A 16445-nucleotide genomic window follows, 5' to 3' on the forward strand; every position below is an offset into this window, starting at 1 on the left:
GCGCAACTGAGGACGATGGTGAGCCCTCTGCTATCAGTCGCGTTTACACATAAGGTCAAGATCGTGCTACGCGGTAATTTGTGTGATGTGTAGCGGGCTTACCGTATTGGTTATTGGGAAATGGGAATTGCATGGCATTTTTTGGACGCACAATTATCCAGCAGGATGTTGGGTTCTAGACTGCTTCAACTTCCAAGTGGTTCTCTGGAAGATTGTCTTGGTATCACGCACAACCATTCGAATTGAAGCATATCGTCGTGGACGTCTTAAACGCCAAATTAGAGGAGCACGTCGGTTGAGACAAATCGTTATATCCAATTGGAAGGAGTAGCTAGACATAAATTAAGCTCGATATATTATTCCAGCATCACTCGAATCATGCAAATCATCAACCTCCTATCTTCCATCTCTTTCTTGCTCCATCCTATCGCCACCTCCAAATTCTCTTTCTCCCTTCTTTAATTTTTGTTCATCTTAACATCGTGGTAAAAGCTTTACCCCTCTTCTGAATTTCTTCCTTGGTCGATGCTCACGATGCCTCGCTCTTCTTCCACGATGCTTTACTTGCATTTAGTCCGGGACCTAGCCACTTTCTGCCCCCTTTGACTTTACACAAAGCTCTATGCTTATCTTTCTATGATTGTATAGTCAGAGAAGAAGAAAAAAAAAGCTTTCCAGATTGAATAATCCTTTTAATCTGGAGAATATACAGCGGATTTCCATTTATTTTTGATCAAATTCTTAGAAAATAGCGATCTGGAATACAAACCCTTTTCCGTTAAGTGTTTATCAAGACCCGACTGGAACTCGAAAATTGGGGTTGAATTCTAGAATCTGTGGCTGAACGGTATGACAATTATTTATGCTCTTGTCCATGGAGAAGTTTTGAAAGTAATGAACCTTGTGCAAGATATGAAGAGCATTTTACTGGCATCTAGCGCTAATGCGAATTTTTTTTTTGACGTGCTAGAGATTCGTGTACAGGATAGTGTTGACGCTTGTGAAATAGAGATCAGAGAATTCGAGAAAATAGCAAAATAAAAATAGATGGATACAAAAAATCCGTGTATGGAAGTCGGAGTGCTATTATTTTCCATTATGCCTTTTTTGAATACCAATACTGCATCTGGCGGTACGCTCATTACGGAAATTCGAATTTATATGTTATGAAGTTAGTGAAGAGATTAAAGTACAAGGTGTGGTTAAATTCTAGGATATTGTTGATTGGTAAAATTTGCACGGCTGGCTATCAATGATCGCCAGTAGTCATGGATGGATGACCTCCCATAGTAATGTTTTCTAGTCTACCTTGGATAACGATGCTACAGCAAGCTTTGCTATGTTGGTGGAAATCTAGAGAACATTCTGACCTTGCATGAACACTATCCACACTCGAAATGTATAACGATGAATTGGACGAGAAGGCAAGACAGCTAGGTAAAGTGGTTTAAAGGGTCAAACAAAAACATGAAATTGGTGAAATGCAGCATTAGATAGTACCCCTATGTTTTGGTCCACGCTATGAATTCTAAACCTGTACTCTTTGATATCCCAAACTCCATTTTCCGTATTCATCCTCATCACATGCATTTCTCTCTCACGCAGGTCTCCTCCTCGCAAACTCCTCCAAATCTGTTTTTGTTGCAACTCCCAACACAAATCTTCTCCTCTCATCCGTGACAACGGCAAACTCCTGTTTGCCCCCATCACCATTCTCCCCCCCGCTGAAGAATAATTCTAAGTCTTCCAACGGCGTATCCATAGTAATAACCTTATAAACCTTTCCCTTCCTCCTGAATTTCACCATGGCCTTGGATACCTCATCTGATTCTTGCACTTTTCCTGTCTCAAGCAAAATGCGCAGATGGGGAATGGAGAGGTAACCTAAGAGAGCGCGGGTGTCGGGGGTTACAACGGTGAGATGTGTGTAATCGCGTTCGAAGGCGCTCATAAGGGCGTATGAAATGGGATCGGTGGGATTACAGGAGAGGGCAGATGGAGGGTCGAGATCTTCGACTGTGGCCTAGACGAGTAGTTTGGTTAGCATATTTGTTGACGCCCATTCATAGTCATAGCTGCTGTGGGTGGATGGCAAAGGTTTTGTATAGTGTACGTACTCCTCTATACCGGTTTGCCAATTTGGAAAGACCAGGTTTAGGTGATGAAGACATGTCTGCGGAATTTGAGGTGGCGGTTGTTGTTTGATTGGGTATAATATTGGACATTTGGGTGGTGGACGTTTATTTTGTGAGGTTACCAACATCCAAGATCGATAAAGCAACAAATAATTTTATGGTGGGGAGGAAATGGTGGGGTAAATTGGAATTAGGCGGAGCGGGTCCGGATTTGGCGCGGTCGGGAAGCAAGTCTTCACAGTGTGTGGTGTGGTGTGGCTGTTCCTGTGCCTGAGACGTCGGAACAGATGGAGACTTTCTAGAAGCTTTTGCCTCGTGTGTGAATAGCTTCAGTTCCAGAGCATGCCCATATACGCATCGTCATCACGTGTGTGTGAGAGACAGATTGCAAGGCACTGACTGATCAAGGTTACGAGTACGCATCAGGGGAAGCCCCTCGGATGTCATATCATATAGCATTCTGCATTGCATATTATACAAAGAAAGCATTCTACCATCTCCCTCTTTATACTCGTACCTGAGAATCATCTGAAAGAATCCATCATCAGCCAGCTGCAGCCAACAATTCTTACATCGAATGCAAACCAGTGTCCCTCCCCGTTTCCATCCGATGAATTGATCAGTGCCAACCTCGCACGAGGAATGAGATATCATCTAGACTTTGCACCGTATACAGTCGCATATCATTGGCCAGCGACGGTATTCCTTCAGCGTCAAAACTGGGTCAAGCTGTCTCATCCATCCGGATTATCCATTCAATCCAGCTTTCCTCAGATTATTTAACAAATAAGCACCGCATTCCATTGTGTTTCTTTTCATTCCCTCCCTCATAAGCCGCCACTCCTCTCATTCATTCTTCACAATGCCTTCCATCTTTCCCTCTCCAGACACTCTTCACGATGCATTCCATTCTCCAAACCCCTACGGTCGCCGAAACGAACCATCAATTCAACCACGTACCGCTCCCGTATCAAAGCGCCCCACCCCACTTCAAGCCCGTTCAGAGCTCTACACAGCTTGGTCTGTTGTCGACGATGCGAAAAACAAAGCCAATGCATTGAGTGCAGAAGCTACAAAGGAGTTTGACAAAGCCAGTGCGGCTGCTCAAGCTAAAACTGGTAAAATCGAGTTGTATTCGCCAAAGTTCTATGCCGCTTGTACTTTTGGCGGATTGCTTGCTTGTGTGAGTTATCTATATCTACCTACAATCAGTCGATTTTATGACCTCAAGGAGTTCAAGTTGCAAGGGACGCTCTATCAGTTTAAAACTCCCACCATGACGTTTATTCCGAAGTATCTGAATTCGTGTCAAAAAGTTTACTCTCCAATTGACCTGGAATTGCTTCACTTCCTCTAGCGGAACATTCCAACTACTACTACACAAGGATGGCAGCTGCGAGTCTAGCGATCAATCCATTGGTGATACTTTGCCCTATTGATTGGGTTTATTACCACTTGGAACTGTTCTAATTCATCAAAACTCTCGAAGCCGAGTAGCAAAACCCTACCTTGTGCCATCACCACATCAGGACTTTACCTCGACCAAAGAAAGTTTCGTCGCTGTCAGAGCTAGTGATTAGTCTCCTAATTGTCTTCTCCCACTGAAAGATTGATAGAGAGACCTTGCAAAAGCTCTCTTTCCTTTCACCACTTAACTCACTCATAATTGAAACACTCGAACTTTCGACTAATATCCCACAGGGTCTCACTCACACAACAGTCACTCCCCTCGATCTAGTAAAATGTCGTCGCCAAGTCGATTCCAAAATGTATACCGGCAACTTCCAAGCCTGGGGTAAAATCTTCCGCGCCGAAGGCTTCCGTGGCATCATGACCGGATGGGGTCCAACATTTTTCGGTTACTCCGCTCAAGGAGCTTTCAAATATGGTGGTTATGAATACTTCAAGAAATTCTACGCCGATCTCGCCGGTCCTGAGAATGCATACAAGTACAAAACATGGCTTTACCTATCCGCCAGCGCATCTGCAGAGTTTATTGCGGATGTGGCACTTTGTCCTTTCGAGGCCGTCAAGGTTAGGATGCAAACCACCGTTCCACCGTTTGCAAAAGGTACTGCAGATGGCCTTTCACAAATCATATCGAAGGAAGGCTATGCGGGATTATACAAGGGGTTGTATCCTCTCTGGGGACGACAGATTCCATATACAATGATGAAGTTCGCATCTTTCGAGACAATTGTAGAAATGATTTACGATCGCCTTCCTGGCCAAAAATCAGACTATGGTAAAGCTGCTCAGACAGGTGTTTCATTCACAGGTGGTTATTTGGCTGGTATTCTTTGTGCCATTGTTTCTCATCCTGCTGATGTTATGGTGAGTCCCTTTATTCCCATCAATCTTTACATAACTCTTAACTCATGCGCAATGTTCAGGTCTCCAAGTTAAACGCAACCCGACTTCCCGGTGAAGCATTTGGTGCTGCTACTGGACGTATTTACAAAGATGTTGGATTCCGTGGTCTCTGGAATGGTCTTCCGGTTCGTATTGTCATGATTGGTACTCTGACTGGTTTGCAATGGATGATTTATGTAAGTCTCATCAATTTAATTTTATCGTGGAGATTGTTAATGGTGTTATAGGATTACTTTAAGATTTTTATGGGACTTCCTACTACAGGTGGAGCTGCGCCTGTTGAAAAAGTAAGTCAGTAAGGGATTGGATAATAATCATAATCTGGAAGGCTAGAGATTAGGAGAACAGACTTGAAAAAGAATTTGTGTCTGATCGTGTATAATTTTAATTCAATGAACAAGTATTTTCCCATATTCTCTCCGGAGAACCATATCACAAGCACTGTGTCCGTTTGTGATAGAAGCAATGAGGCGACAGATGCAAATGTACTCTATGATTGGGACTTGTAATAAGCCAATGTTGATAATAATAAAAATACACGTAAAGGATATTTTTACAATGTTCACTGCACTCGGATTAATCAGTTCGGCTGAATGTTCCGACGCACGTAGGCTTCCCCACTCCCACGCCTCGTGTCCCGCATGTCTACTCCCTTTCGCAGTGGCAAGATGTCATGTTTTGATTTAGCGTGTGCTCCAGCGGGGCCCAGTTTTAGTGGCTGTCGGTAACCACGGAAAGCATGTTCTTACCTCTCCCAATCAAGAACTCCTTTCTCGGTCGCTCCCTGCGAGATATCACAACGTATATTCCACATAAACATTAGCAAGAGATGGATCGTCACAATGAAGCAATTTCTATCATTGCCTCGTCAGTCAAGCAATTTTATGAACGGAAAGAGGCATTCAGGTTATACCATGGTTCAACCAACAGTACACGAGACTCCAATCGTCGTAGAGACCGCATGGTTGATACAAGTAAACTAGATCGGGTACTCAAGGTAGATACCGAGAAAAGAACGGTTCTTGTCGAACCAAATGTACCAATGGATAGCCTCGTCACAGAAACTCTTCGTTATGGCCTGGTGCCTCCGGTGGTTATGGAATTTCCGGGTATCACCACTGGAGGAGGCTTTGCTGGTACTTCCGGAGAGAGTAGCTCTTTCAAATACGGTTTCTTTGATCGTACTGTCAATTGGATTGAGATGGTTCTTGCAAATGGCGAGATCGTGTCAGCTTCTAAAGATGTGAATTCGGATCTCTTCTATGGTGCCGCATCGTCTTTTGGGACGTTGGGAGTTACTACTTTGATTGAGCTGCAATTGATCGAAGCTAAAACTTATGTTGAGTTGACATATATAAATATACAAAGCATGGCCCAAGGAATACAAAAGATCGAGGAAATCTCCAAAGATCCAAATGTTGACTACCTCGATGGAATTCTGTTCAGTAAAGAGGCGGGCGTCATCTGTTCCGGGCGTTTGGTTGATGAGATTACCCCCAGTACTCGGGTTCAGTGCTTCACGAGAAATTCAGATCCCTGGTTCTATCTCCATGCAAAGAAAGTGCATGACAAGAGCTCCGGATCAGTCACAGAAATGATACCTCTTGTTGATTACCTGTTTAGATATGATCGAGGCGGTTTTTGGGTTGCTAGATACGCTTTTAGGTAAAAGAAAACTAAATTCAGAGGTTGTCCTAATGTTAACTTCTGCTAGATACTTCGTTACCCCTTTCAACCGTATCACGCGCCGTCTACTTGACTACTTTATGCATACTCGAGTGATGTACCACGCATTACATCAAAGCGGGCTTTCAAAGAAGTATATAATTCAGGATGTGGCAATTCCGTATCCACGTAGTACCGAGTTTGTCGAATATCTAGACAAAGATTTCGGCCAGTGGCCTATTTGGCTGTGTCCACTGCGTCAAAGCGGGATATCCAGCGATTCACCGCTTGGTCTTCTTGCCGAGAGGAAAGAGAATTCATCCACTCCTAATATGTTGCTCAACTTTGGGGTTTGGGGACCAGGACCGAACAACCGTGATGCCTTTGTATCATGGAACCGAAAATTCGAACATAAGGTTCGAGAGTTGGGTGGTCAGAAGTGGCTATATGCCCATGCCTATTATACCGAGAAGGAATTCGATGAGATTTATAATCGTAAGGAGTACGATGCTCTTCGTGCCAAGTATCATGCCACACACCTTCCCAGTATCTACGATAAAGTCAAAGTTGACATAGACTCGGAGCGAAAGAAATTGCAGGCATCGTGGAGTTTGTGGCTGCTGGCAATTTTCTGGAGTATCTGGCCACTGAGTGGGCTATATGGAGTATACAAGGCCTTTTTGGGTGGAGATTATCTTTTACCAAAAGTCCATGCATCAAGCAAAACACAAAAGTCCAAAGATTAAGGTGTAGTGATGTCTTTTAACTCAACACCACAATGTGTTATATACTTTGAAAGATTTATGCATGACCACTTTTACATTCATTATATTTTTGAACTGAATGCTTGATCTGAAGCTTTAATTTGAGTAGAAATACAAGATAATTTTGAGATTGAATATGTGGATTGTCTCCAGTTTTTAAACGTTCCATATATCATTTCGTACTCAGTGTATTCTAATTCTTAAAATTCGTCATAAATCTCGACTATCAACGATCGGTCTGTATGGCTTTCAGATGAGGACTCATCATTCAATTTCACTTTCTAACCATCTGAAACTAGCCGACACTTCTCCAATGGACTTTGGATTGAATGTTTAGACTTAAGGTTTCACTTTATTGAACATTCGTTCAGTAACTCAATGCAACGTAGTAGTCTTTAAGCTAGATATTCTGGCAAGCATTGATAAGGGGGTGTTGTCTCGCTTTATCAACTTGGATGTAATCGCAACTTTCCTCTTCGTGCCAACAAGTATTGTGCAAGCGATAACAGAAACAATAATAATAATACTCAATTCTTCCTATGTTTCGCCGCTTGATTTGTTATCAAACGCAAACTAACACTTTATCCGAAAGCTTTTCTGCGAAGGAGCGACCGCTGCCTGATAAGAGTGGAAGGAAAAATGTTGAAGTGTGTTATAGTATCTTATTGTTTTACATGAATGTGTTTGCGCTTGACTCTCCGCTAGGCCAGCGATAATTTATTTCGCGGAAACGAATGAAGAAGGAAGTAAAGAAGAGTGGAGCTATGTTTGAAAGATACCGTAAGTAAAGGGCGATCGACGATGATTATGATGGAAATGTTGGACAAATATAGAGATATTCGAGGAATCACAATGAGGATATAATCGGATGGTCAAGGGACAGTATTTTTATTGTTTATTTGTGCATTAAAACTAATAAACGAGTTCCCCTAAATTGTCTAATCCTCGAGTGAAAGAAAAGAAACAACACCTGCAGCGCGCATGCAATGCAATCGTAGTGAAGAGCAACTCAGAAGCCCAGAATACATAAAATCCACACAATCCTTCCTATCATCTCAGACCGTTTCCCGTTCCGCATGAACATCTCGCAGAAATACATAAGATTCGCTGACTCGGCATGTTCCTCCCGACTGCCACGATCGATCGTTCACATTCCCACTCCTGTTCCGAGACTGCAAGAGTGACATTGGCCGAGAAACCCGGTGCCTCCGCAGCGAGGACATTGATCCGTTCCTTTGTTCTTGCGGGGAGTCGTGGGGGTCTTTTGATTTGGTTTCGCTGCTTCTTTCTTGGAGGCTACTGGGTTTGTTGGGGCTTCTGCCTTTGCTTGTTCCGCCTTGGCGGGCTGAGCTTGAGGCTGGCCTTTGTTGGATGTCTCTTGGGACTTCATCTTGCGTGTTGGTGGGTCTCGTTCGATGGTGATAGTGATAGTGATGGTGGTTGATAGAGTGCGGTGCGGTGCGTATTTGGATTCTCGATTGCGGTTATGCACAGGCTGTGTGAACGTTTGGATACTGGGTAGTTGATCTGCGGATAGTTTGTGATGTTGTAAGAGAGACCGAGGAGATGAAGAGGTTGTGTCATTTTATAGTTATTTCTAACAGTCATATACACAGCCCTGGTAGTTGCTTGACTGAATTGTTCTTTAGGTACTGTGGGTGTATTATGGCGATACGGTAGTGTGGAAAAAAACTCTGGGGTGATTCATTGAGTCGAGAGGTATCTGGTAGGAAAGTATAACAATCAGCCGTAGGAATGTTTTTTTCTGACACGAAGAGAATGTAAATATCAGACGAATTAACTTTGACGAAGTCATACAGAGATAAAGGTAGACCGAAGCTGGGGATCGAAGTATGGCCAAAGCCCGCCTTCTTTGGGATTTACGGCTTCTTACTACTGTGTGGTTCTAGTTCCTTTTTGGAATGTGCCTTGATACAATTACTCAACATGTAAGTGATTCAACACTGCGTGTCTATTGTCATCCCATCGCCTCGCTTAACAACCCATCTACACATTCATTGAATACCACTCCACTTCTAGACCAAAAAAATGCTCCACGTAATAAAAATATAGGCGAGGTACTGAGGTAGTCAGCGATGTATTTAAAGTCAAATTAGCTTCTTTCTTAACACCGTCCTCATAAGAGCTGGCAATATACTGAGACACCAGGTTCGCAGCTCAAAGACAGTGGAGTTTTCACATCAATTCAGCAGAACAATGAGCCGTGATATTACACCAGAGAGAGACTTGACAGTAAAGGAAAATTTACTGGTAAGATAAATGTATACCTTCGGGAAAAAGTACATATATCTTTAAGTGTTTGAAGAGAATATGTTCCGAAAGATCAAGATATCACTTCCACTGTGAAAATGCCTTAGTGTGTTTGATGTTTCTTCCTTCATGCCGAGATATACGTGAATATTGAGTTCCTCTTCCAAATAATGAGCAGATTTCATTGAAGTGAAAGATTGATTTTTCTTGGATGATTAATTTCTTTGTATGGTGGCTATCAAAACATGAAGTGGGTGGGTCCACATCTGCGAAGCGAGGAACGGTATATATATATATATATATAAACAGTACTGGTATCTTCGACAATCTAGGAACAAGCGGCTGCTGCTGAAGAACCCGTTGCCTTGGTCGTCTAATTAACAACGAGCAACTCTTGTTACGGAGGGGTGTCTATGTAGTTTAGTTTCGACCGTAGGAGTGTAACATTAAGATTTGCCTGAAGTTTTGCTACTATTGTTTTCTCCTCGAAGGCTTATACTTTGGTGGGAAAGAAGAAGAGGCATTTGCAAGCTTCTGGTAGTAATCATACGAACGTTCTTGGAGACCCGCAAGCTAAATCGTGCTGGAGTGAGATCAAGTGAATGTGTTCACTCTGAAAGTGCATGGCGAGTTTTTGGTTATTATTGTTTTGCTATCTCAACATCTTAATAATCAGTATCATCCCGAGGCCAGGCGAGTTACAGAAAAAAAGCAAGCGCGACTTCATCTCAATCCTTTAAAGCAGTCGGTGTGGAGGAGCTGAGTGGTCATCGGCTCTTTCCTGGTAAGAATTAATATTGACGCGCTTGCCTGAGAAGTATATAACGATTGCTTTCCAACAGAAACTTATCTTCAAAAATAACAACACTACCACCCTTTATAAACATCATTTTCAATCAAAATTATCTTCAACAAATATTGCATTCATTAGAACATTGTATTTTCTACTATCGTTTCCAACAAACACCATCCTTCGACATGAAGATCATCATTGTCGGCTCGGGAGACACACTTGGGGCGGAACTCGTCAGACAAGCTTTTGCCAACCCCACCATCACATCTGTAGTAGCTATAGCACCGGATCAGACGGATCCATTGCCATACCACCATGATGATCCAAAATTGATATCTCTCATACTTCCCTTGGATGTTCAAGGCATGAGCAAAGCAAACAACGAAACTTTTGGAAGCAGTGCTTGTATTTGGTACGTACACGTCTCTGAATCTAAATCTTTCATTGTTGGCCAGTAGCTCGGACGAAGAAATGCACCCTTCGCGTTTCTTTCTTGAGATACTGACTGATGTACCAAAGGAACGTTGGACCAAGAACGAGGGGATGGAGAAATAAAATTGGAATAGACGATGCAGCATCATGTATCTTCGAACTACTGTCTGGAATCACATGGATAAAAAGCCAACGGGAAGAATATCTGAGAAACCCCAACGGCTTGTCGTACTCAAACGTCGCTTTCCGCTTTGTCTACGTGAGCTCTTCGACCTCTATGTCACCTCAGAAGCTGAAGAGAGTCCCGAATTTGTCTGCGGTACAGGTAAATTATTCCCTTCTTCCAAGTCTTAACAAAGACCAAATAGTATGATACTAATCATCTAATTACAGGATGCAATAGATAAACTAGTTCCGCCCGCATTAGAAGTATCACAAAGAAGAGTGGAGTCGTACATCGCAAAGCCGGGAAGCATCATAGAACCCAGGTCCGCCAATAATTTGGGAAGAATGATGAAAACTGCTGGATCATGGCTCAAAGATGGTTTTGCGTTTCGATCCAGAATTAAATTGAGAGAGGTTGCAGCAGCGCTTGTCGAACTGGCAGCTAAGGGCAATCAGAATGATGTATTTTCTAACAAAGATTTGATTAAACTCGGAGGAGGTGAATAGAGATGGATAACACGTGGTAGTTAGTGGTGGTGGATTGGGATGAGGCAAACCAGACAGTTTAAACCACTGGAGAAGCCTACTTCCAGACCATATTTATGCATCGGTACAGCGTTTACAAAGTAGCACTTTAGTGCAATACTTAGCAACATAAATATACTATCAGCAGAAATGATTGGTTGTTTGAAAAGCCTGATTCCAATCTTGATCAAAGTGATACCCTGACTTTCCAATTTCACAGTAGGTGGCTGCTCGTACATTGAAGTGCCGCATCACTTGACGTGCATCTCACTCTCGCCAAAAACTTTACTCAATACCTAGTTGTTTCGATTATACTTGTCAATGATTCCAATAATAAGTTGAAATTCCCGGAAATAACGTACTCAAACTGCACTAGCATTGCCATTAAATTGGGACGCAGATATGGGAAGTGTGCGAATGGTTCTCTTGATCCTAATCTTAATGGCAGCAATTTTACCCTATTGTATAGGTATCTAAAGCTCTTGGTACTTCAATATCTACAACCCCCAAACCCCTCCCCCCCCGCCACCTCAAAAACAATGGATAATAACAACTCCGCACCGCAAAGACAGAATTCCTACTTATTACTAGCTCAACTATATATCCAGCTAAACAGGATAGATGCACAAATAGAAGTACACAAGATTCACTTGATCCCCTCTCCCCTCCATCCATCCATCCATTCACACACACACACGCACACACGCACACCTCATCATCCCAGTGCTCGCAATCCCAGAAACCAAGAAAACTAAAAATATTAAACGAGAAACCCCTGACGATGATGAAGAAGATGATGATGTTGTGATGTGATTCCTCATTTTTACGCAATGATGTATCGATTTGTCTATCTATCTATCTATCTATCTATCCCGTTTTAGAAGGTTCAAAGATGAGATGTTGTATTGATTTATATACCTAGTTAGGTAGGTAGGTAGGAAGGTATACATGAAACTTTTTACTATAGCTAAAAAAAAAACAAAAACAAAAACAAAAATCAACATTTTTTTTACCCTTCCTACCTTAAAGATCAACAAACAAAAGGACAAGGAAAAGAGAAAAGAGATATGTATATATCAAGGAATATACAATTCTCGAAAATTCATCATCAGCCATCTACTTCACTCATCAGCATACTCCTACCCACTACCCACTACCCACTCCACATCGCCCACACAGCACCAGCGAATTTGACCAAACAAAACGAACACAAAAACCATGGGTATCATATTTCCTATGAGCATCTATACATTCTATAGACACATCAAGTTCCTCCACATCCCTCCCACCCAAACACCAAACATACCATTACTGATATTTCGCAATGACGAGTTTCCCCCTTCACCATTTCCCTTCCCTGTATACTGAGGCTAAAACCATCTGTTTACCCATCTGCCCAGTTCCATGGAGATATATATCTTCCCAGCCATAATTTTGCACAAAGCTTAATACTTCTGTCGAATGATCTCGAGGAGGAAGTCCTCAAAGGAGAGTGTGATGTAACCTAGTGATAAATGATCAGATATCTACGATAAAGAGGCAGAGTGCGACATGACTTACCATCGCGGTCATCATCGTAACGTTTAAAGCTATTTCAAAACATCATGTTAGCAATCCCCTCTCAGAATTCCTTGGAACTTTTCTTTTCGCAGACCCAGACACATAACAACAACCTAAACCCAACCCCTCCCCCCCAAAAACCCATAAAAAAAACTTACACATCAGTCATTCTCTTCAAACTAATACAACTCTGCACAAACATATCGAAACTAATCGCACCCTCTCCCCTCTTATCATAAGCCTTGAACAATGTCGCCACAAAACTATCACTCAATCTATACCCAAAAGCCACCAGTGCTTCCGAATATTCATCCAAGCTAATATTCCCACTACGATCTTTATCGAAGCGATCAAACAACCCACGCCACGCAGCGAGAAATCCCCACAATCCGCAGAATTCTTCAAAATTGATCGTGCCGCTGCGGTCGGTATCGAACATGCGAATCATCATTTTTACAGTATAAGGATCGAAGGCTGTCCAATCGCCATTTACGAGGGCGGCGCGGAGCTCTTTTTCGGTGAGGGCACCGGTTCCTAGAGGAGGGGGAGAGGGGGAATTAGTTTTTGGTTATGGGATTTTAGATGGTGAGATAGGGTAAAAACTTACTATCTTTATCCACCGCCTGAAATAGCGGCCACAGTTGAGGATCCGCACCGGGAGGAGCAGGCGAAGGAGGAGGTCTAGATTGTTGCGTTGGTCTTGTCTGAGGCGCAATTCTACCGGCTTGGAATTGACCTGGTGGGGGGGAGGCATAGCCGCGACCTGGAGGAGAAGCGCCATAGTTTCCTGGAGGGTGCATTTGGGGAGAGAGGCGTCGACCATCGGATGGTCTGCGGCCGTTGGGATTTACATTTTGGGGAAGGGATGGCGGAGGACGGTTTTCATATTGTGCGCCGTGCATGGCTTGTTGCGCTTGGCTGTGGACGGGGGTATGAATGGTGGGGGATTGTGCATGTTTCTATTGCGTGTGTTAGTAGTGGCTCTGCGATGCGATTTGGGGAAAGGGACAAATGTACTCGTTCTGGCTCTGCGAATCTGTGGGTTGGGGGTCAGCCTAGTCGTTCTAATCTGGAGAAGAGGGGTGGACATACGCAGGCAGCGAATCTGGGTTGAACGCTCTGTTGTAAGCCATGATAATTGATTGATTCAAGCGTATCGATGGTGGGAGAAGTTTCGCGACAAAGGATTTTTGCGTTGTCGACTATTTGATGAGGTTGTTGTGAAGTTGCGTTGCGAGTGAGATGTTAATAAAGATTGAAGATTGAAGCTCGAGCGATTAGAGGGGCCGTGTAAGTCCAAAGTTCCCTTGACGCGGCGAGTAGGCTGAGCGGCACGATGGTGGATCTAATTTCAGGTACCTAGTGATCACCGGGACGAGTTGCCGAATGAAAAATCCCTATGAAATTAAATTGATGTCAAAGTATTGCAAAAATAGGAAGCATGGAGAGAACGAGAAGTCCCAGATATATATGGATCGAAAGGAGTCTTGGGTATTCATGGGGGCGGCTGAGCTGAGTTGTGTGGTCTTTCGTCCTGACTGATTCACCCAGCTGTTCCAAAAGCCCCAGAATGACGGATGCCAATACTCGATGTGAGTATTTGTGAGTCCTGGTGAGCCACAGAAAAAAGACATGTCGACTGCACCGTGAAGAGGTGTATGGACGGACACGGACACTGACACTGACAAGAGATATCATGCCTTCTCAGATGCTCTTTGCGTTATCCTCTCCCATTTGACTGGGTACCTGACTGACATGTACTCATTGTTGCGCCCGGTGAGCAACGGCTGCAGAGTAAACTTTGTTGCGATGCATACCGACGTAAGGATCACCTGCTATTCAACTCACTCCCGGGTGAAATGAACTTTGTGCACATCGTACATCTTTATCCTTCATATCGCACTCCTCAATATTCTCATGATATATACCTGTCGTGGCCTGGCAGGATAGATTCCACTTTCTCGTACTCGTACACCGTATACCGGTACGCAAGTACGCAAGTACACATTACAAATCTCAATCAAAGCATCTGGAGAAAAAAGTGGAAATGCAAGCAAACCTCCATCGGCATTACCCAACTCATGATCCGCCCTACTCTACTCTAGCACATCATCCCTCACCCTCCAAACGCATCTGAAACATAAAATTATTTTTACCCCCCGCTCATCACTCGTCATTTCACCTCCCTCACACACCCCTCTCCCCTCTCCTCTCTCCCCTCTCCCCCTTCTCAACCATCTAGAGTCCCCCCCAACACGACCTCCATCGAACCCAAGCCAAACCATGGGCGACACCTCTCTCCCTCCCGACACCTCTACCAATCCCGAGAGCGAATTCTGGATATTCGGATACGGGTACCTATTCCCCTCCACGTCTCACTCTACTTTGCCCACCTAGATACCACGATGCATACACACATGCCATCCCCAGCTAACCCAATTTCCAAACCACAGAAGTTTAATCTGGAAGCCCCCTCCACATTTTGGTACAATGCAATTCTCCTCCTTCTCCTTCCCGTATCTCTTTGTACTGCCCTCTTCAAGATATATACCCAGGTATCTATCTACCCACATTGCACCTAAACTCCCTCCAAAAAGGACAAAGTACCTACCAGTACCTACCTACCTAACTATCTCCAAAACCAACCCCTTCCCATAAATACCAGAAACCCAAACCCAAACCCCAATCCCCAATTCCCAATTCCCAATTCCCTAACAAACCCCCCAACATAGATCGTCGTATTCCAGGCTACGTAACAGGATATGTGCGAAGATTTTGGCAGGTATGAACTTAATTTTATTTTTATACATAGCCCCCCTTCCCCCCTCCCCCCCTTTCTCTAATCGACATATCCGGTTTGTATGGCTGAAGTTTAAGGATTCTCATTTCTTTATCAAACTGTTTTCTTTCATTGCTGTATATATGAGATCATGCAAATAAGAGTGTTAGCTAACAGATCGATATCCAGGCTAGGTGAATAAATCACCCTCTTCCTCCCGTTTCCCATCCCAACTCCCTCCCTAACACCCTCTAGCGAAGACCACCGCGGTACCCCCTCCTCCCCCGGCCGTGTCGTAACCCTAATCCCACACTCCCACTGGCTCACCCTGTCCGATCCACATTCTCTCTCCTCCTCTTCCTCCCCTTCCTCTCCCCCTAAAACATGGGGCGTCGCCTACCACATCCCCTCATCCCATGTCGCCCAAGTACGCGAATATCTCGACATCAGGGAGATAAACGGTTACACCATCCACTACACCGCATTCCATCCCGCCGCCTCCTCTAACAACGACGACAACAACCAGCCACAGCCAATTCAAACCCTCCTCTACATAGGCACCCCCTCCAATCCTCAATTTACTGGCCCCCAGGATCCGCAGGAATTAGCTGAACATATCTTCCGAAGCGAAGGCCCGAGTGGTTTGAATCGTGATTATCTTTTGAGTTTGGATGTTGCTTGTATGTTGCCTCGGTTTCCATTTTGATTTTCGTCTCTGTATATTTTGAATGCTAGTCATTACTATATATATCTGCACTAGAGATGAATAACCATGCTAATAAGTCTAGTGGACGAATTGAGTCCTGAGAGTGGCGATGATCATATCAAGGACCTGGCGAATAGGGTTCGGAAAATAGTCGAGAAGCAAGGAGGTGTTGAAGTAGAAGCTAGTCACACAAAGGCTATAGATCATGAGCTCAAGAAGGTTACAAGCACGGATGAGCAGGAGGAGACTGAAAAGTAACGCGTGAAAGAGCCATTCA

The 16445-nt window shown here is 43.8% G+C and overlaps 6 protein-coding genes across 6 annotated transcripts; 4 read left to right on the forward strand and 2 right to left on the reverse strand.

The window, feature by feature from the left end:
- Positions 1–1176: 1176 nt before the first annotated feature.
- BCIN_06g03360 (hypothetical protein) lies at positions 1177–2406 on the reverse strand. The gene is made up of 2 exons (XM_001556139.2): positions 2118–2406; positions 1177–2023 (listed from the first exon to the last, which is right to left on the reverse strand). The coding sequence occupies exons 1-2, from the start codon at positions 2223–2225 to the stop codon at positions 1598–1600; spliced, it is 534 nt and encodes a 177-aa protein (XP_001556189.1). The 5' UTR covers positions 2226–2406; the 3' UTR covers positions 1177–1597.
- Positions 2407–2734: 328 nt separating this feature from the next.
- Bcpic2 lies at positions 2735–5047 on the forward strand. The gene is made up of 4 exons (XM_001556138.2): positions 2735–3318; positions 3837–4469; positions 4529–4684; positions 4736–5047. The coding sequence occupies exons 1-4, from the start codon at positions 2998–3000 to the stop codon at positions 4805–4807; spliced, it is 1182 nt and encodes a 393-aa protein (XP_001556188.2). The 5' UTR covers positions 2735–2997; the 3' UTR covers positions 4808–5047.
- A 159-nt stretch (positions 5048–5206) lies between these two features.
- On the forward strand, positions 5207–7150 carry BCIN_06g03380 (hypothetical protein). Its single transcript, XM_024693457.1, has 2 exons — positions 5207–6173; positions 6223–7150. Exons 1-2 carry the CDS (start codon positions 5338–5340, stop codon positions 6917–6919), a joined length of 1533 nt encoding a protein of 510 aa, XP_024549243.1. The 5' UTR covers positions 5207–5337; the 3' UTR covers positions 6920–7150.
- Positions 7151–10049: 2899 nt separating this feature from the next.
- BCIN_06g03390 (hypothetical protein) lies at positions 10050–11289 on the forward strand. Its single transcript, XM_001556135.2, has 3 exons — positions 10050–10413; positions 10521–10758; positions 10827–11289. The coding sequence occupies exons 1-3, from the start codon at positions 10187–10189 to the stop codon at positions 11103–11105; spliced, it is 744 nt and encodes a 247-aa protein (XP_001556185.1). The 5' UTR covers positions 10050–10186; the 3' UTR covers positions 11106–11289.
- A 642-nt stretch (positions 11290–11931) lies between these two features.
- Bcpef1 lies at positions 11932–14389 on the reverse strand. The gene is made up of 6 exons (XM_024693458.1): positions 13776–14389; positions 13701–13719; positions 13291–13642; positions 12842–13217; positions 12684–12712; positions 11932–12627 (listed from the first exon to the last, which is right to left on the reverse strand). The coding sequence occupies exons 1-6, from the start codon at positions 13814–13816 to the stop codon at positions 12569–12571; spliced, it is 876 nt and encodes a 291-aa protein (XP_024549244.1). The 5' UTR covers positions 13817–14389; the 3' UTR covers positions 11932–12568.
- Positions 14390–14613: 224 nt separating this feature from the next.
- On the forward strand, positions 14614–16441 carry Bcgcg1. The gene is made up of 6 exons (XM_024693459.1): positions 14614–15037; positions 15137–15168; positions 15416–15465; positions 15652–15656; positions 15718–16142; positions 16251–16441. Exons 1-6 carry the CDS (start codon positions 14967–14969, stop codon positions 16424–16426), a joined length of 759 nt encoding a protein of 252 aa, XP_024549245.1. The 5' UTR covers positions 14614–14966; the 3' UTR covers positions 16427–16441.
- Positions 16442–16445: the final 4 nt, after the last annotated feature.

This window comes from Botrytis cinerea, chromosome 6 (assembly GCF_000143535.2).
Source record: "Botrytis cinerea B05.10 chromosome 6, complete sequence".
In the NCBI taxonomy this organism is placed as follows: Eukaryota; Fungi; Ascomycota; class Leotiomycetes; order Helotiales; family Sclerotiniaceae; genus Botrytis; species Botrytis cinerea.